Below are 21227 nucleotides of genomic sequence, written 5' to 3' on the forward strand. Positions count from 1 at the left end.
TTTGCAGATTATTTAAAATATCTGACAATATACGTGAGGGTGTTAACTCTAATGACAGTACAAACTTGGACTCTCCTATTGGCTCAGTGAAAATTGCCCCAACAGAAATGAACAAAGGGGAATCATGGAAATGTAGCAGTAGTAAGCAGAAACATCAATATTCAGACATTAACATGTTTACAGCAAGCAATACTTTTTCTGCTTCTGAAATCAGAGAAGACATATTCAAAGCACCAACTTTTTCAGTTGCATCCCAGCCTCATGAAGTTCAAGGTTAATTCCTTGCTTTTTTCAGTTGGTTTTATAACAAAACAAACTAGTCTGTATTTCTCAGCATAAGGAAGAGTTAAAAAAATAATAAATTTGAGTAGATTATCTGTGTGCAGTTTCTGCATTTCTTGATCATATTGCATTTTAAGATTTTATTTATTTATTTGACAGAGAGAGAGACAGCGAGAGAGGGAACACAAGTTGGGGGAGCGGGAGAGGTAGAAGCAGACTTCCTGCCGAGCAGGGAGCCCGATGCGGGGCTCTATCCCAGGACCCTGGGATCATGACCTGAGCCAAAGGCACACGCTTAACCGACTGAGCCACCCAGGCGCCCCAATCATATTGCATTTTTTAAACTACGATCTAGGGTGCCTGGCTGACTTAGTTGGTAGAACATGTGACTCTTGGTGTCAGGGTTGTGAGTTCAAGCCCTGTGTTGGGCGTGGAGCCTACTTAGAAAAATAAAAAATGAAATAAACCATGATCTAATATTTAAGTGTGCTCTTAATAGAAAGTTATGCTAGTTTTATTGAAGCAGTTTGTATGGAAGAGATTAAAAATACCTATATAAATATGTAGAATTTTTTTTTTAGGGGTAACAGAAAATGATTTAGATTCCTTGAAGGCTGTCACAGAAATCCGTATCCTTTAAATTATTTTACTACAGCAACTTTATATTTGAATTCATAATTTGTAAGCATGTTATTTCATTGTGTCTATGTTTATTTTACTGACAAAGAAAAAGAAGGAAAAGTGAATCTTTTGGGTCATGTAAGAGACCCAGTGTGTGTGAGAATCAGTGCTGTTCAAAGTGTGGTCTGCAGACTGGTGCCAGTTTGTGAACTGCTTGTTACCAGTTTGTGACAAGGTAAGTATAGAAATGAGATTTGTATTATTGGCTGAATTCTGAGCATATTTACTTAGATACAGATAATTTCTTACACTTTGGGTAAGGATAGCATATTGGGATAAACATGGATAGGGGAAATAAATGAGAATGGGACATTCTGTGGATTGGGGATATTTTTACAAATCTAGCATTTTTTGAATGAAATTTGCAGCTTATACCTATGATCTGATTTACGTGTCTGGGCATTTCCAATATAAATATTTTGAGTACATATATGTGTTCTGGAGGTAACATCCTCTTTGCTTTTTTGATACTTCATGTATGTCTATAACAGTGTACTTACTGTTTTTTATTATAATCGAGCAACTGTGACTATTATGTGACCATTTCCCTAGGACCTATGAACTCCTTGAAGGGAAGGGCCATCCCTTATTTATCCATCTCCAAATACACTGAAAGGCAGGTAAAGGAAGTTGTTCTGGCAAAAGAGTAGCTATGAGCCAGGATGAGGGTAAAATAGTGTGGAATATGTTAGAAAGAACAAACATTCCAGTTTGGCTGAAGTAAAAGCTATGATTACAGGAGTAGTAGGACATAATGATTGAAAGGTATCTTAGGATCAGGTTATTTAATGCCATGAATACTAAGGTCAAGAGGTTTTTGTTTTTGTTTTTTAATTTATTAAGCAATGAGGAGAAACCATGAAGTATTTTGATCAAGTCAAGTTATATCATCAAAACCATGCTTTAGGAATATGGAATTAATGACTCAAAGCTGGGTAAGGCTCTAGACTCCACAAAAGTTATTGTCCATTTGGCAAAACAGAAAATGAATTCCTCCTGAGCTGGAGGAATCTAGGGGAGAATTATTCTAATCCTGGGTATTCAGGGGACTGAGACCATTCTGAGGTATGGTTAGAAAATATTTGCCTGACCAATCATGAAAATTTGCCTCCAATGCAGATAACTAAGTTAGAATGGGGGAAGGGAACAATAAAGGGTTATACATGATGATATCATACCTTCAGATGTGGTCAGCTTTTAGGGCTTCTGTTCAGCATGATGTCTCAATCCTGCTGTGCTTTCTTCTCTCTGGTGATCTAAATATGGTTGGAACACAGGAAATAGGTTAGCCTTAAACAGTTAAAGTTCGTCTCCTTATCTGTATGATGGGAAAGTCTTCTTATCACTTACTGAAACTTGCCATAATATGACAGTAACTTTTCTGAAGAGTTTTAAAGATTTTCATGCTATATTAGCTCAGCTGAAGTGTTTCTGTTGCTTAAGTCTCTGTTAGTTAAGAATACTGCATACTCTTGTCTGCATTGATTTGTTGTTCAAAAAGTTCATTTGCTGTCAAACTCACAGAACTGCTACTTTTTATTATTTCTAAGTGTGTATTTAAAGCAGAAGACTAAATGCTTTTCATGATAATTTGAGAGTTTTGGAATTACTTGGACATGACATATTTTCTTTTTTTTTTTTAAAGATTTTAATTTATTTATTGAGAGAGAGCATGAGAGGGGGAGAGTCAGAGGGAGAAGCAGACTCCCCGCCGAGCAAGGAGCCCGATGCGGGACTCGATCCCAGGACTCCAGGATCATGGCCTGAGCTGAAGGCAGTCGCTTAAACAACTGAGCCACCCAGGCGCCCCGACATGACATATTTTCTAATTCTTTTATAATATTTTACTATATTTGAATCCTCGGGACAATAGAAGCTTGGTCAGATTGATTTTGCTATAGTAATCTTATAATTTTCAATTCTGCAGACATTTTCCTACCTGTTATATAAATGCAGTGACATTGCTGAGAGTTTGTTGAACGAAAGGAAAAATTTGATATCAAGTGTTTATAGTGATGATAAATGATGTTAGTAGTTGAGTTTTCTCATGAGCTGGAAAACTAATTCTACATCTACTCTGAATCAAAGATTCATTTTGTGAGTATAAATTGATATGGAACCACCTAATGAGAGAAAAACCAGCATGATGGCCCACCTGTGGTACCCTCTTACCAGCCTCTTTCTATTCCTCCCATATCCCCATCCCCTGTCAACCACCATTCTACTCTCTATTTCTGAGTTTGACCTTTTGTGTTTTTTTAAGAGTCCACTTATAAGTTATACTGTGCATTATTTGTCTTTCTCTTTCTGGCTTAATTCATTTTGCATAATGGCCTTCAGGTTCATCCAATTTGTCAAAAAAGGGCAGAATTCCCTTCCTTTTTAAGGCTGAATAATATTTCAGTGTGTGTGTGTGTGTGTGTGTGTGTGTGTGTGTGTGATATCTCACATTTTCTTTATCCATTTGTCTCTTGACAAACACTTAAGGTTATTTCCATACCTTGATTATTGTGAATAATGCTGCAGTGAACATGGGAATACAGTTATCTGTGTGAGATACTGATTTTGTTTCCTTTGAAAATGTACCCTATGGGCACCTGGGTGGCTCAGTCTGTTAAGTGTCTGACTCTTGATTTCAGCTCAGGTCTTGATCTCAAGGTTGTGAGTTCAAGCCCCACATTGAATATGTACCCAGAAGTGAAGTTGCTGGATCATAAGATAGTTCTATTTTTAATTTTTGAAGGAACCTCCATACTGTTTTCCATAATATCAAACTATACCCCTTTACGTTCCTACCTACAGTGTACAAGGGTTCCCTTTTCTCCACATCCTCATAACATTTATCTTTTGTCTTTTTGGGAAATGACATCCTAACAGGTGTGAGGTGATATCTCATTGTGGTTTTAATTTGCATTTCCCTTATGATTAGTGAAGTTGAGCACTTTTCATGTACTGTTGGCCATTTGTGTTTTCTTTGGAAAAATGTCTATTCAGGTCGTTTGTCCATTTTTAAATTGGGTTATTTGGTTTTTGCTATTGAGTTGTATGAGTTCCTTGTATATTTTGGATATTAACCCCTTATCATATATATGGTTTATAAATATTTTCTCCTGTTCCATAGGTTGCTTTTTCATTTTGTTCATGGTTTCCCCTGCTGTGCAGAAGCTTTTTAGTTTGAAGTAGTACACTTTTTTACTTTTGCATTTGTTGCCTTGCCTTTGGTTTTAAATCTAAAAAAAAAATAATTGCCAAGACTAGTGTAGCCGAGTTTACCCCCATGTTTTCTTCTAGGAGTTTTAGGATTTCAGGTCTTACATTCAAGTGTTTAATCCACTTTGAGTTGATTTTGTATATAGTGCAAGGGATCCAGTTTCATTCTTTTGCATGTGGATATCCAGTTTTCCCAGTACCTTTTATTGAAGAGGTTATCTTTTCCCAGTTCTTGGCTCCTTTGTTGAAAATTTATTGACCATATACACACAGATTTATTTCTGGGCTATCTATTCTGTCGCATTGATCTAGGTGTCTGGTTTTTATGCCAATACCATCAGGGTTTTTTATTACTGTTGCTTTGTAATACAGTTTGAAATCAGGAAGTATGATGCCCCTGGCTTTGTTCTTCCTTCTCAAGATTGCTTTGGCCATTGGGGTCTTGTATAACTCCATATGAATTGTAGGATTGTTTTTTACATTTCTCTGAAAAATGCAGTTGGAGTTTTGATAAGGATTGAATTGAATCTGTAGATTGCTTTGGCAATTTACAATTTAGCAATATCAGTTCTTGAATCCTTGAACATGGAATATCTTTCCATTTATTTGTGTCTTCAATTTCTTTCATCAGTGTCTTACAGTAATTGGTTAAATTTATTCACTAGTATTTTATTTTTGATGCTATTATAAATGGGATGGTTAACTTTATTCCTTAGTATTTTATTTTTGATGCTATTGTAAATAGGATTGTTTTCTTCATTTCTCTTTTTGATATTTTGTTAGTGTATGGAAATGCAGCTGATTTTTGTATATTGATTTTGTATCCTGCAACTTTACTGAATTTGTTTATTCTAACAGTTTTTTGGTGGAGTCATTAGAGTTTTCTATATATAATATGATGTCATCTGTAAATAGAGACTACTTCTTCATTTTCAATTTGGATACCTTTTATATCTCTTTCTTGCCTAATTGCTCTGGTTATGATTTCCACTACTATTAAAAGTGGTGAAAGTGGGCATCCTTGTCTCTTTCCTAATCTTAGACAAAAGCTTTCAGCTTTTTGCCATTGAATATGATGTTAGCTGTGGGCTTGTCATAAATGGCCTTTATTATATTGGGGTACATTCCTTCTTTAGCCAGTTTCTGGAGAGTTTTTATCATGAAAAGATACTGTATTTGTCAAATGCTTTTTCTACATCTATTGAGATGATCATATTTTTAGTTTTAATTTTTTTTTTTTTAAGTAAGCTCTATGCCCAATGTGGGGCTTGAACTCACAACCCTAAGATCAGGAGTCACATGCTCTACTGACTGAGCCAGCTAGGCACCCCTGATCTTTAACTTTTTAATGTGGGAATATCATGTTGATTGATTTGTGGGTGTTAAACCATCTTTGTATTACAGATATAAATTCCATTTGATCATGGGGGTGTGACCCTTTTAATATACTGTTGAATTTGGTTTGTTAATATTTTGTAGATGATTTTTGCATCTATGTTCATTAGGGATATTGGCCTGTAATTTTCTTTTCTTGTAGTATCCTTACCTGGCTTTGGTATCAGTGTAAAATAAGTCCCTTAAGCTATCTTCATTTTTTTGTTCATTCTTTTTTCATTTTGCTCCTCTGACTGGATTAATTCTATTGCCCTGTCTTTGAGTTCATTGATTCTTTCTTCTGTTTGATCTGTCTGATGTTGAATCCCTGTGATTTCTGTTTGGTTCTTTTTTATATCTTCTATGACTTTGTTGAAATTCTTATTTTGTTTATGCATTGCTTTCCTGACCTTGGTGAGCATTTTTATGCATTATTTTAAACTATTGGGTAAATCACTTATGTCTATTTTGTTAAGTTTGGTTTCTGGAGATTTATCTTGTTCTTTTGTTTGGAACTATTCCCACTTCTTTGTTTTCTTTAACCTCTGTGCTGGTTTCTACACATTGGATAAAATATCCACCTTTCCCAATCTTGACAGGCTGGTCTTAGGAGATGAGCCTCATCAATTAACCTAGCCCAAGCTCCTAATTGCCTTTCGAACCTTTCTGATTGCCCAACTCACTGTCTTTGTTCTTAATGGCTTCTAGTAGTTGTGCTAAAATGTATCAGTGTCCCAAAGGGGAGAGTTGTAATTAGCACCTATGTGCAGGCTCTTTAGAAGCCAGAACCTGAGGTAGCAGCCGAGAAAATACGCAGTGAAATCCTTTCCAGGTAGAAACTGGAGATGAATATTTTTGCTGCTCCCTCAGCACTGAGTATACCTGCAGCGGAAGGGGGGGTTTTCCTGTGCCCATTTAAGAGTTGCTTCTTTGTTTGCTATCGTCCTGTGGGTCTCGTGAATTCAAGCCCTGTTGCCTTACAGAGTTGGGTGTTTTGGGGACTTATCCTGTGGGTGGGAGCCTTAAAGGTTGGGACTCTAGATGTGTGGTCCAAACTCTTTGCTCCTCAGGGAGAAGCTGGGGTTTGGGAGTTCCTTCCCAATTGTATGGTGCTGTGCCAATGATGGGATTTAGGGTAAGAGTTGTCTCAGCCTTCCCTACCCATTTTATTGTGGGTATTTTCATTCACCCAATGTGTAGGAGTCACTTAACTAATTTCTGGATTTTTCTTAGAATTGTTCCATGTGTAACTATATATTTGGTGCATCTGTGGGAGGAGGGAAAGTTCAGGAGCCTGTTATGTTGCCACGTTGGTCCCTCCCTCTATATCTATTAATTCCTTTCTTACGATGTTAAAATAGCAAGTATTAAAGCCTCATCATTAAATATTATCAAAGTTAATATTGATTAATTGAATTTTTAAATTAAAAGTAACCAATAAATAAGTAAATTAATTAAAAGTAACCAATTCTTAAAATTCTGAAATATTTGACTCCTTAATGCTATTCTAAGCAGCGAAATTTAGAAGTATTTTCAAGGAATTCCCATATTTCAACTATATACAGTCCAAAGCCTTTGATGATGTAAGTATTTTATTATGATTTTTACTTATCTACCTCTTCTTATTTTATTGTGTGTTCTCTAAGGGCAAGGACTAGATCACATTCATCTTTATGTTTCCAATGCCACACTCAGTGACTGGTACATTATAGGAACTAAAAAAATGTTTGCTAAATAAATGCATGTGACTTTCATAGGTTGGTGTGTTTATATTTATTAGATTTATACAATTTCTCTGGAAGCTAAAGAAATTATTTACTTCTAGGTCTAACATATTACTTTCACAAAAAACACAAAATGATGAATTATTAATAGTGGTGGGTTTTTTTTTTTTTGAGGTTGTGGATCTAGAGCAAGGTTAGAATTTTAATAATTTTAGAGGTAAAAATAATTTGAATTGTTATTCCAGAGAGTCTTTCTTACATATTTTCTAACAAATTGAGAGTGTGAATGAAAAATTCTATATATTCCTTGATTGATTAAATTGTATTTTTTAGCTTCTTTACACAGATAGGAATTTTGTGATTTGTGCTCCAACTGGTTCTGGGAAAACTGTAGTGTTTGAACTAGCTATAACAAGATTATTAATGGAAGTCCCATTGCCATGGTCAAACATTAAAATTGTTTACAGTAAGTATTTATATATTGTAAGAGTAATTAATTATAATAATGAAAAACCATTGAGGCAAAAGTAAGAAATAAATTAAAGTTCAAGCCATAGGAATTAATATTTGGTTCTCCATACATTTTTAGTGAAAACCTATCACATTTGCTCTTGTCTGTTACATTAAATTCCAAACACATTTTCCCAGAGTTGTAAATAAAAAGTAATATTTAAATTGAAAATTTGACCTTTAGATGTTTATTTTTTAAAGGACAACAAGAACAATAAATTCAAACATTTTGTAATTCTAAAAAAATTCCATAGGAACATCTACTCTCTTAGGTATATATATATTTAAAATTTTTCATTAAAGTAATTTATATACATGGTTAAAAAAATAAATTATCACAAAAAGGCTTATAATGAATAAGCAATAATCTTCTGCCTTACCTCTCTCTGCTCTTAGTTACAGTTCCCTGAATAATTACTTCTTTTTCTATTTTTAGTTCAGTCTGGTGATTATATCTCTAGATAATATGCTTATATTAACTCTTTCAATTTATAAATATTAGGCAGCACCTAGATGTGTAGTTTTATCTTAATTTTATTAACAATGTTTGTGAAAGTAATTTTAAAATTGCACTGACATTCAAAATATATATCTTATGTTGTTATAGTGGCACCAATAAAAGCCCTGTGTAGTCAGCGTTTTGATGATTGGAAAGAAAAATTTGGACCAATAGGATTGAATTGTAAAGAACTCACTGGAGATACAGTAATGGATGACCTATTTGAGATTCAGCATGCCCATATTATTATGACAACTCCAGTAGGTGTTATTTATACTCTATTATTTCCTTGGTTTATTAGAAAATGTTTCTCTTCACCAAGAATAAAAGTTAGAAGAAAATACAAAGTAGGAGAATATATTTGCAATGTAAAAAACAAACAAACATAAAAAGTACTATAAAGAATACTTACTAATCAGTAAGTAAAAGACAAATTACCAAATGGGAAAAATAGACAAAAGATATGATTAGGCAATTTGTTATTGAGGATAATTTGTAATCTTACTTTTTGCTTGTATTCTTTTATCCAAGTATTATGTATTGCAGAGGGAGGACCTTTGTAGGGCTTAAAAAAGGTAATTAGACTATAATTTTGTATATTTTTGGTTAAACTCAAAAATAAATGGGGGTTTAGTTTTTTAAGCACTTGTAAGACTATCAAAATCTTTTAAAATGTTTTTAATCTTTAAATCTTTTTCAGAATACTTTTAAGATGTGAATTAAAATATTGCCTGTTGTTTGTATCATGTTAAGATTTTTATTGATATCTTAATAACATTTATTATAATTTCTTATTATGTTAAACCACATGCATTTTTTCTTTAGGAAAAATGGGATAGCATGACTAGAAAATGGAGAGACAACTCTTTGGTCAAGCTGGTTAGACTGTTTCTCATTGATGAGGTAGTGAACACATTACTCATTTTCAGAGATAAACATAAAATGATGATTGGAATGGATAGAAAGAAACAAGGCATTTTCAACCAAACTATATGTTTGTTTTATCCCTTCAAGTGGAAAGGCTTATTTTCTTAAGAGTGTTAATATTATTATGGATTTTAATTGATTAGTTTTTTATTTTTATAGTTAATCATTTTTTTTCTTGATTTCTTTCTTAGGTACATGTTGTAAAAGATGAAAATCGTGGACCAACTCTTGAAGTTGTAGTTAGCAGAATGAAAACTGTACAGTCTTTATCTCCTACTTCTGAAAATAGCAGCACAGTTATTCCAATGAGATTTGTAGCTGTATCTGCAACAATTCCAAATGCTGAGGATGTAAGTTAGAATTTCAGTCTATCAGATTTTTTTATGACTAGTGAAATATTTTGTCATTTTAATCTTAGAGGAAAGCGAGGGTTTTTTTCTGTAAATCCCATAACCGATTTAGTAGGAAAGTATGTTATAGAAAATTATGGTTAGATTTCATAGGTATGGCAGTATTAGGCCTTAATATTTGGTTGATTTGGTTTAATGAAACATTTTTGGTATAAGTCTGTTGTTTACTAGTATCTAAATGTCTTGGTTTTTATGGGTTTCAGGTACCTCATTATGACTAGTAATTTGTTATGGTTGTTGTAATCAGCTGAGTGTAGTTGTATAGCAAAGTATGGTGGAGAATAAAAATAATTGCTTAGGTGATTACCACCCACCTTTTCACATTCTATGTGACTGGCATTATGGAAAGCACTAATAATAGATACAAAAGTGAAAACATATAGACCCTGCCCTTGAGGAGGATCTCATGGTTAATGGGGTACACAGACAGGTAAAGAAATAATTGTACATAGGATTATACTTGTCCTAATTTTTTTTTCATTGTTTGGGCAAACTTCTTGAAAAATAGTATGGTTTCATTGTTCCTCACTCTTATTTCCTTCTCAGCCTACTATAGTATGACTTTTTTCTCCTACTACTTAGAAATTTCACAAATAGTTCCTATATTGTCTAATCCAATGGAAAATTTTGCCTGATTTATCTTTAATTTGGCAAAATTATTCATTTTCCAGTTCTTAAGTTAACAACTTGTTCATATTCAAGAATAATAGAGAAAATTTTTAAGTATATATAATCAACAGAAACCCAGTGTTTGTCTTTCCAGATGTATAGGTGGAATCACTATGCGTGCTCTTTTATGACTTGCATGTCACCTACAGACATTTCTATGTCATTAGAAATTCTTCTTTAATATACTTTTTGTGGTTTTATTATAATTTATTTATCTAATGCTTTAATGATAGAAGATTATTTCCATTTTTGCTGTTGTAAATGGTGCTAAAGTTAATACATCTTTGAAAACATGATTATTTCTCTAGGATGAACTTCTAGAGTGGAATAACTGAGTCAAAGGATCTATAAAACTCTAAGGAAACAGTGCTTTCATAAAATGGTATAGTCATGTATACTTCCACCATCAGCCATTTCTCTGTATTCTAGCACTGGATATTATAATAAATTATTGTTATTATTACATTTAAATAGTTTTCAGGGTGCCTGAGTGGCTCAGTTGGTTAAGCGTCTGCCTTTGGCTCAGGTCATGATCCCTGGTCCTGCAATCCAGGCTCTTTGCTCAGTGGATAGTCTTCTTCCCCTCTTCCCTCTGCCCTTCCACATATAAGTGAAGCCATATGATAATTTACTTTCTCTGCTTGACTTATTTCACTTAGCATAATCCCCTCCAGTTCCATCCATGTTGATGCAAATGATGGATATTCATTCTTTTTGATGGCTGAGTAACCATTCGTCTGTTGAAGGGCATCTTGGCTCCTTCCACAGTTTGGCTATTGTGGACATTGCTGCTATGAACATTGGGGTGCATGTGCCCCTTCTTCTCACTACATCTGTATCTTTGGGGTAAATACCCAGTAGTGCAATTGCTGGGCCATAGGGTAGCTCTATTTTTAACTTTTTGAGGAACCTCCATACTGTTTTCCAGAGTGGCTCCACCAGTTTGCATTCCCACCAACAGTGTAAGAGGGTTCCCTTTTCTTCACATCCTCTCCAACATTTGTTGTTTCCTGTCTTGTTAATTTTTGCCATTCTAACTGGGTGTAAGGTAGTATCTCAGTGTGGTTTTGATTTGAATTTCCCTGATGGCTAATGATGTTGAACATTTTTTTCATGTGTCTGTTAGCCATTCATATGTCTGCCTTGGAGAAATGTCTGTTCATGTCTTCTGCCCATTTCTTGACTGGATTATTTGTTTTTTGGGTGCTGAGTTTGAGAAGTTCTTTATAGAGCATAGATACCAAACCTTTGTCTGTTATGTCATTTACAAATATCTTCTCCCATCCTGTGGGTTGCCTCTTTGTTTTGTTGACTGTTTCCTTTGCTGTGCAGAAGCTTTTTATCTTGATGAAGTCCCAAAAGTTCATTTTCCCTTTTGTTTCCTTTGCCTTTGGAGACGTGTCTTGAAAGAAGGTGCTATGTCTGATGTCAAAGAGGTTACTGCCTATGTTCTCCTCTAGGATTTTGATGGATTCCTGTCTCACATTGAGGTCTTTCATCCATTTTGAGTTTATCTTTGTGTATGGTGTAAGAGAATAGTCGAGTTTCATTCTTTTGTATATAGCTGTTCAATTTTCCCAGCATCATTTATTGAAGAGACTGTCTTTTTTCCATTGGACATTTTTCCTGCTTTGTTGAAGATTAGTTGACCATAGAGTTGAGGGTCCATATCTGGGCTCTCTATTTGTTTTTGTGCCAGTACCATGCTGTCTTGGTGATCACAGCTTTGTAATATAGCTTGAAATCAGGCAATGTGATACTTTATGTGGAAAACCCAAAAGACTCCACCCCCAAATTACTAGAACTCATATAGCAATTCAGTAACATGGCAGGATACAAAATCAATGCACAGAAATCAGTTGCTTTTCTATACACTAACAATGTAATTGTAGAAAGAGAAATTAGGGAATTGATTCCATTTACAATAGCACTAAAAACCATAAGGTACTTTGGAATAAACCTAACTAAAGAGGTAAAGGATCTGTACTCTAGAAACTACAGAACAGTTATGAAGGAAATTGAAGAAGACACAAAAAGATGGAAAAACATTCCATGCTCATGGATTGGAGGACTAAACATTGTTAAAATGTCTATGCTGCCCAGAGCAGTCAATACTTTGAATGCCAACGCGATCCTAATACCAATGGCATTTTTCAAAGAGCTGGAACAAACAATCCTAAAATTTGTATGGAACCAGAAAAGAACCTGAATTGCCAAGGAAATGTTGAAAAAGAAAAACAAAGCTGGGGGCATCATGTTGAAGTAAATATTTTTAATATATCAATTACTTTAAGTTCTTTTTTTGTACCTTGTCAGGTCATGTTCTTTACCCTTTTTTTCACATTGGGATAATAAACTTTTCTTATTGATTTGTAAGCTGTCATTAAATATCAGTACTCTGTAATTCTTGAAATTCTTTTGCCCTTTGTGATAATCACTACATCTGTGAATGCTACTTTCCTGTCTCTTTGTACAAGTCTTCTTTCTCAATTTTCTCCTAAATTAAGGTCTTCACTCTTGGCCTTCTTCCCCTTTCAAATTAAATTCTTGTGTGATCTTTTTTGTACACATGGTAGCCTTGAAAATGTTTTAATATTTCCTTCCCCTGTAACTAAAAACTCATTAATCCATCTTCCTGTCAAAGCAATGGTCAGTTTCAGAGCAGGCATGAAGCCTAATTACTAACCAGGTTATATGAAGATAAGGATTGCTCACCATAGCTTCAGAAATTAACAAGTGACTCAGGCATTGAGTCTGAAATGTGCTTTCGGCACTGCCATCTCTCAAGTGTTTATTTGCTCTTTGTTTAAAAATTGTCAACCCTTGCCAATCTAAGCCAACCATTACTTTGCTACTCTTTGGCTATTATTTAGCACAACTCAAAAGATCTGTCATGCATATCTAGGCATAGTTCTGAAAAATAGGAAGGTTATAATGATAGTGAGAAATTCAGTTTCTCTGCCAAAATCAATTTTAATTTTATTTTGGACTCTTGGGAAGGAAAATAAAACAAAATAATAATTAATTGGGAGTTTACCATGTTGAAGAGTGGGACTAATCTTAAAATACTGCTACTGATAATACCTACCAATATATAAATAGAATAGTGTCACTGGAATATGTAATACTGACAAAGACAGCCTAATTATTTTTATACCTTCTCTTTAAAAGTGGTCTATTATTTGGTTATGTTTAGCCATAAAACTTGACTAGAAAAAACTTTTAATGTATGTTTCTGTTATTTAAAGATTGCAGAATGGCTTTCAGATGGTGAAAGACCTGCGGTATGTCTGAAAATGGATGAGAAACACAGGCCAGTGAAACTTCGGAAAGTGGTCCTTGGATTTCCCTGCAGAAGTAACCAAACCGAATTTAAGTTTGATTTAACCCTCAACTACAAAATTGCCAGTGTTATACAAACATACTCTGATCAGAAACCCACACTTGTGGTATGGATTGTTACTTGCTTATTTTTGAGTGTGATGTTCAGCTTTTAATATGATTAATCCAAGAATTACTCATTTATTTTCAGTTTTGTGCAACAAGAAAAGGTGTACAACAGGCTGCTTCTGTTCTTGTGAAAGATGCTAAATTTATTATGGCTGTGGAACAGAAACAGAGGTATATTTTTTCTTTTTTGTTATTGGAGATAGGAAGACTTTTAGGGATTATCTAGATGAGATGAGAAAACTAGGTTTTTTCCTTCACCTTTTCAAGTTAATCAGCCTCTCTAAGCCTTAGTTTCCTCATCTATAAATTAAAGATAATAGTAATTTGGAAGATTAAGTGAGAGTGAATCTTAGTGACATTATGATCCTGTCTTCTTTATTTCATAGCCATGTTTCTTGAAAGGTTATTCATATTGTTGTCTTCATTTTTTTTTTTTTTAATCCACTTTGAATTTGGCATCTGTTGTAATCTTTCACTAAAGCTAAACTTGCTGTTGATCTCTCAGGAGCTTCTAATACATTTGATCCCTCCCACCTTATTTAAAAACTCTGGACTCTGTGCTTCCGAGATCATCCTCTACCAAGTTTCTTCCTACTTTGCTGGCTGCTCATTCTCAATCCTCTTTTCACCTCTTCTACCCAACTCTGAAGTGTTGACATTCTAGAGGTTCTTTCCAAGGTTCATTCTTTCTAATTCCACACTCCTGGGTATTTGTCTCTATCACATGGGTTCAAAGAATATATGTATGCTCATATTTATATATGTCTGTGAGTTCCTAAATTTATAACTCCATTCTGAACTCTAGTCTATAGTCCATGCCTAACTGACATCTCCAATTGCATATGTATGAGCATCTCAAACTATTAGAAACTAATAGTGATTTGAACTAAGGAGGTGGCAGTGTTGATGGAGATAAAATGATATATTTAAGATATAATTAGAAGTAAGAATAAACAGGACTTGGTAATTGTTTGCCTATGTGGAGGAAGGTGAGAGAGGTGTCAGTGATAGGTTTCTGCCATGAGCAACCAGGGAGTGTTGTATAATTTAGATGGGCGAACACTGGAAGAGGAGTTAGTTTGAGAGAAAGAACCATGATTCTGTTTTGGATATATTGAGTGAAAAGGAATGGAATGCCATTTTGAGTTGGTGTAGACCAGGAAAAGAGACTGATGCTTACCTCAATTCCCCTTTGACCACTCATGTTCTAACAATTACTACAAGACTTCTTTTTGCTATTCAAGCCCCAGGTTCTGTTACTATGGTTTCTCAATCTAACATGTTCAGCTATTTTGTACTCTGGTTTCTTTAGCTTTTTATTAAATACCTCTTCTTTGTATCATGCATTCAAATAACAAAATATTTCTATATTTTGGAATGTCTTAGTTAACTTCAAGAAGTTAATTGGTAGTATTCTCATAATAAGAATGTTTCCCAAGCTTTTTTTTTTAAGTTTTTATTTTAATCACCTGGTCTGAGCCTTTGGTTTTAATCCAGAAAACTTCTTGGCTACTTATGGGCAATGATCAAGCATATTGGGAGAATGTATGCATCCATTAGGTCATTTTGCTGGCAAAATCCTTTTCTATAATCAAATCACAATTGATAGTTTCCATACCAGCTGCACTTGGTTTTTTAGCATTCTTGATTATTAATTTTCTAAATGTTTTTAGCAAAGATGGGGTTTCAAAAACCAATTGACCAGGTCATTATAAAACTAGTAATAGTATAAATGTAAACTGGAATTTTTAAAATAAAGTGTAGCTATAGAGTAAGGAGACTGTAAGTAGCAAAGAGTAATTTGGAACTTTTCTACTTGGGTGAATAAACTAGTTGATCAAGTTGGGCCATGTGACTTTTAGTCAGAAACAGATGTGGTTGTCAAGCAATGAGGCTTATTTTCTTGCTCAAAAACTAACTCTGAAGGAAATTTTTTAAAACTTATAGAATTCATATGGAATGGTTATATGACCTCCCAAGATGAGTACTTAATAATTAGTATTTTGAACCTGAACCTATCTATAAGAGTAAGGAACTGAAATAGCTAACCTGTGTGCATCCTTAAAACTAATTTCCATTGCATCCTTTCCCTTTTACCCTGTTGTCTGCTGCACCCAAATTAGCTAATTTTGTTTTAATCATTTTTGTACACAGAAGCATATATCATGTTTCTCCTTTTCTTACTTCCCACTCTTTACCTAGTTACTCAAGGAAAATTTCTTTTTTTTTTTTCTGATGATTGGAATACTTTCTAATATATTTTATCACGAAAGGTATGAGAAATATAAAGCATGACACAAATCTAAGTTTAACTGCAGAACAGAAGGACAAAAAGCACTTCATAACCATAATTTTAGTATCACCTTTCCCCCATGGATTATTTCACCACTTTGACACCACACAGTATTCTTATAAGGTTTTTTAATTTTATTTTATTATGTTATGTTAATCATTGTACATTACATCATTAGTTTTTGATAGGAAAATTTCTCTTGTCTTTCAATTCTTTTTTCACTCTTTGTCTCTCCCTTTTTTTCCCCCCCTTTTCCCCCCATTTTTATTCCTGTTTTTCCAGGAATGAAATGCTGGTATTAGAAACAACATGAGAGGCTCCTGGATGGTGCAGGCTGTTGAGCAACCGACTCTTGGTTTTAGCTCAGGTCATGATCTTGGGGTCGTGGGATGGAGCCCCCGTCAGGCTCCGAGTCTGCTTAGGATTCTCCCTCTCTCCTGCCTGCCCCACACTGTTCTCTCTCTCTCTCAAATAAATAAATAAATCTTAAAAAGAAAAAAAAAAAAGAGCATTAAGTTAGAGACCATGATTTGGATTGCAGTGCTGCCACTTTACTAGCTGGGTACCACTGGGCACATTACTTCTGTCAGTTTCAATTTCTTAATCAGGGTGGGATAATATGGGCATCGACTATCTATATTACCATATTATTACCATTTTGGCTAATTTCACTTAGCACAATGCCCGCTAGCTTCATCCATGTTGTCGAAAAAGGCAGAATTTCCTTCTTTCTTAAGACTGAATAATATTCCATTGTGCGTGTGTGTGTGTTTGTGTGTGTATATCAAATGTTCTTTGTCCATTCATCTGTCTCAGACACTTAAGTTGTTTCTATATGTTGGCTATTCTGAATAATTTTGCAGTCAACATAGGAGTACAGGTATCTCTTTGAGATATGATTTTGTTTCCTTTGGATATAATCCAGAAGTGGAATTGCTGGATGATGTGGTAGTTCTATATTTAGTTTTTTGAGGAATCTTCATATTGTTTTCCATAGTCGCCGTATTAGTTTACTATTCCCACCAACAGTGCACAAGGGCTCTCTTTTCTCTACATCCTCACCAGCATTTGTTATCTCCTGTCATTTTAATACTAGCCATTCAACAGGTGTGAGGTGATACCTCATTGTAGTTTTGACTTTCATTTGTCCCTGATGATTAGTGATGTGGAGCATCTTTCCATGTATTGTTGGCCATTTGTATAACTTTACTGGAAAAATGTTTTTTAGGTCCTTTGCCCATTTTTAAATTGTTTCTTGTTTTGCTGAGTTGTAAGTTTAGGGACTTCTGAATATGAAAGTTAGATATTCTGTACTTCTTAAAGGTGATTTTCAAACAATGATATTGTGAAAACGTTTTGATATCTATAGCTTCAAAATGATTAATAAACTAAGAGTTTTTATGTTAATGGAATAACTCTTAAAGTTTTATGGTATTTTTAAAATAGGTTACAGAAGTGTGCATATTCCGTAAGAGATTCAAAACTGAGAGGTAAGTTTAGAGATTATTTTTGAATAGCATTTTCAGCTACACATAAAAGAAATCAATTATGGATGAAATATTAACAGCATATAACAGATTATATATTTTTATTATAGATATCTTAATACATGGTGTTGCTTATCATCATGCTGGTATGGAGCTGTTAGATAGAAAAGTAGTTGAAGGAGCTTTCACTGTTGGAGATCTACCAGTTCTTTGTAAGTAAAACATATTCTTGTGGCTATTATATTTTGGAAAACTATTTATCTGTTAAGAGAAAAAAAGAAAAAGCTCAAGTATTCTGACTTATTTCTGCTTTTCTTCCAAGAATCTAAAATTATGTAATTACCCATGCATATACATGCTACAGTAAACTCTGGCAGTTTTAGTTCTTTATCATGCTACTGAATAGTGCTACCTGAAAAGTAAGAATTTAATAGTTTTTTGGTTTTAAGATGTGTTATTATTTTACACTGTAATGTTCTTTTCCTCTTTGTTTTTCCTAAGTTCCCTATGTATGAATTTTTATTATATTTGTAAGAATATATATTTTATAAAATGATGTCTACCTGAGGCAATAAAATTATATGGCTTGAAACTATTATTTCTTAATCTGATGCAGTTACTACCAGTACTTTAGCTATGGGAGTAAATTTGCCTGCTCACCTAGTAGTTATAAAATCTACGATGCATTATGCTGGAGGAATGTTTGAAGAGTATAGTGAAACAGATATTCTACAGATGATTGGTAGAGCTGGTCGACCTCAAGTAAGTGACAATATTTTATTTTTGTAACTTGTTTTAAAATAAGGTAAAAAGCAAAAACTGTTTTTTGTGTACTTTTTGTTAAACAGGAGATTAACGTTTCATATTCAGATTAGGTTTAAAAATAAGTGCAACAGGAAATCTACTTTAATGGAGACATAGAAGTAAAACAAGTCTCACCAAAGGAGACATGCTGCCTCTACTCCCTCTGAGTTTCCCTTGGCTGATGGTTGGGCTGATAAATGTGTATATACTGTCAAAAATTTTTTGGTTTTTTTTTTTTTTTGGTTTTGAGGTTTTTTTGGTTTTTGTTTTTTGTTCTGAATGGGGATGCTATTTGTATTTTAGATGGGACAGTTTTTCATTGTGTAGGACTGTCATACATTGCAGAATGTGTAGCATCCCCGAGTCTTAGCACAAAATGCCAATAGTGGTCCCCAGGTATTGTGACAATTAAAAATTAGCCCATATACATTACAAAACATGTCCTACCTTTAGCAAATACTCAAATAAAGAAGTCATTCATATAGTTAGGGAACATTTAGGAAGAGTATCTTTTCAAAGAAGTCAAAATATTATGTTATATAAGTCATAGTTTTTATAAGATCAATTAGATTATATGTAAACTACACCAATCTTATAACTTTTATCCAGGTGCCTAAGTTTGTTTTGATTTTACTAATACCAAAATTATGTTACATTGAAACCAAAGTAATATTTTTACATCTATACTCTTGGAAGGTTTTTAATTAAATTTTCAGTGAACATTCAAATTCAGAAACAGTTTTAAGGCATTTTTGACCTGTTGTTTAAGTCAGGGACTGTTTAATATAAAATGAAACTCATGAGTTCTTGAAGAGGACTGGTACCAACATGTACTCTTTTTTACTACATTTCTCTGTGTTTATTTTTTTTCCAGTTTGATACTACAGCTACTGCAGTTATTATGACTCGGTTAAGTACAAAAGAGAAGTATATTCAGATGTTAGCTTGTAGTGACACTGTAGAAAGCAGGTAATACAGAAAATATTCTAAAAAGTTGTTAATACCGCTTATATTTTTCCTTTTCACATATTAAAAGGAAATTTGATTAGGAGATTTTCTAAGGCCATTGTCTTGAAACTTTTCAGTAATCTAAGTAGAAAGTTTGTGTCCTTTTAAGAAATTTAATAGTTAAAAAAAAAGGATAGCGTAATATTTTTATTCAGTAGTTTCCTAGCATGTGGTGGCATGTATCCTTGTTATAAAAGGCCAAATTAGTAATAAGACTATAATTTTCACATCTCTTTACATCTTTAAAATTTGTTTAATAATAGAGAGATAGGCAATCTGGAAGCTTTTAGTAAAGCATATGATTGTAATACTCTGAGAGAATATTCACTCTCACTCTTTTTAAGTAATAATGTCTTCTGGAGCCATGGGATAGAGAAAAATCTATAATTTTTTAACAGTTGAACTGATTTTTATGGTTTTCTCTTATATTTTTGAAAATTAAGTTATTTTCCATGAATTAATAATATAGCAATGAGTATATTATTCAATTATATTCAGTTGAATTATTCAAAATATTATTGCAGTTTAAAAAATAAGGTTATGGCATTGAAATACATATTACTAATACAAAGGTTTTGGGTTTTTTTCTACTAGTTTACACAGACATCTTATTGAACATTTAAATGCAGAGATAGTGTTACATACCATCACAGATGTGAATATTGCTTTGGAATGGATACGATCAACTTTGCTTTACATCAGAGCCTTGAAAAATCCATCTCATTATGGTTTGTTACTTGATTTGAAAAAGTAGTAAATGTTTCAAGCCAGTTGAATCTATATTTATGCTATTAAGTCACAGAATAGATTACAGACACTAATAGGTAACAGAAATAAAAAATAATATTCATAAATACATTAGAGGCAAGAGTAGACAAATATGAGAAATCTTTATCTGTTTTACTTCCAGTCTTTTAATAAGGTTTGAAATCACCATTAAAAATAGATCTTTTAAAAAAAATTAACTCAAATAAAAATAATAAAAGTGACTAAAATTATTTTTTAAAAGGTAAAGTAAAAAAAATTCTTAAATTTTGTCTGAACTAGTGTTCAAATCAAAGGATATAGTACTGCTGTTGCTGCTGGAGTTTGCATCCTGCTTCTAAAGCTAACACACATGTGGTTATATTGCTTCTAGAAGGTTCTTTCATATGGTACAGTTATAAAGTAAAAATACTTGGAATTGCTGAATATCAAATTATATCAAATTAAAACCTGATTTGTTACAATACTATTCTAATGTACACAGGTTCAAAACTTTAAGATCTCCAAGGGGAAAAAATACAGTATGCATGGTCATGGTTGTACAGTAAAAAAAGCAAAAGATCGCCAATTGATATTGAAAGGATTTTATAGCAGTGGTTATTTTCTATAGATAGCTAAGCCTTGTTTTAACTCATTAAGCTATTTTTCCCCCTATTTAAAATTAAGTTAGACTACTCTTTTCTAGTTAACTCGGGTATAAACTGAGCCTATAAAAATGAGTTAAGTCCTTTCTATTTTAATTTTTTATGAATTTTCATAACTTTTACAGGTTTTGCATCTGGATTGAACAAAGATGGAATTGAAGCAAAATTACAAGGTTAGATGCATTTCCTTGTAAAAAATTATATTTTATAAATTTTAATGAAAAAGGTCAGTTAGTGTGAAAGTAAGAATACTCTTTGGTAAATTATTTCTTAAAAAAGTAAACTTGTTTCCAGAAAAAAATATATGAAGTATTCCTTTTTCACATGCAAATAAAGTTTAGCACATATGCTTTTTTACTGAATTAATGAATTTTTTAATTCTATCAGAATATCTTCCTTTTTATAATATGTTAACTTTGTTTTTATTTTAAAAATGACCCTCATCTTTGAAAATATTGCCTATAGATATACAACTCTTCATTTTTCTAGT

The 21227-nt window shown here is 33.2% G+C and overlaps 1 protein-coding gene across 9 annotated transcripts in view; it reads left to right on the forward strand.

Moving 5' to 3' along the window:
- The window catches only part of HFM1 (helicase for meiosis 1), a 111692-nt gene that overhangs the window by 16122 nt on the left and 74343 nt on the right, over positions 1-21227 (forward strand). For 5 of the 9 annotated variants that reach the window (XM_035018054.1, XM_035018055.1, XM_035018058.1 and 2 more), the window contains 15 exons: positions 8-273; positions 864-911; positions 7060-7130; positions 7605-7737; positions 8389-8540; positions 9106-9183; positions 9399-9557; positions 13535-13735; positions 13819-13907; positions 17476-17519; positions 17627-17728; positions 18133-18278; positions 19195-19289; positions 19923-20056; positions 20863-20910. In XM_035018054.1, the coding sequence (XP_034873945.1) occupies positions 8-273; positions 864-911; positions 7060-7130; positions 7605-7737; positions 8389-8540; positions 9106-9183; positions 9399-9557; positions 13535-13735; positions 13819-13907; positions 17476-17519; positions 17627-17728; positions 18133-18278; positions 19195-19289; positions 19923-20056; positions 20863-20910 (1766 nt within the window). The remainder of the gene's footprint in view (positions 1-7; positions 274-863; positions 912-7059; positions 7131-7604; positions 7738-8388; positions 8541-9105; positions 9184-9398; positions 9558-13534; positions 13736-13818; positions 13908-17475; positions 17520-17626; positions 17729-18132; positions 18279-19194; positions 19290-19922; positions 20057-20862; positions 20911-21227) is intronic. The other 4 variants (XM_035018060.1, XM_035018062.1, XM_035018056.1 and 1 more) reach the window with 3 other exon arrangements.

This window comes from Mirounga leonina, unplaced genomic scaffold (genome assembly GCF_011800145.1).
Source record: "Mirounga leonina isolate KUSES-001 unplaced genomic scaffold, KU_Mleo_1.0 Mir_173, whole genome shotgun sequence".
NCBI lineage: Eukaryota > Metazoa > Chordata > Mammalia > Carnivora > Phocidae > Mirounga > Mirounga leonina.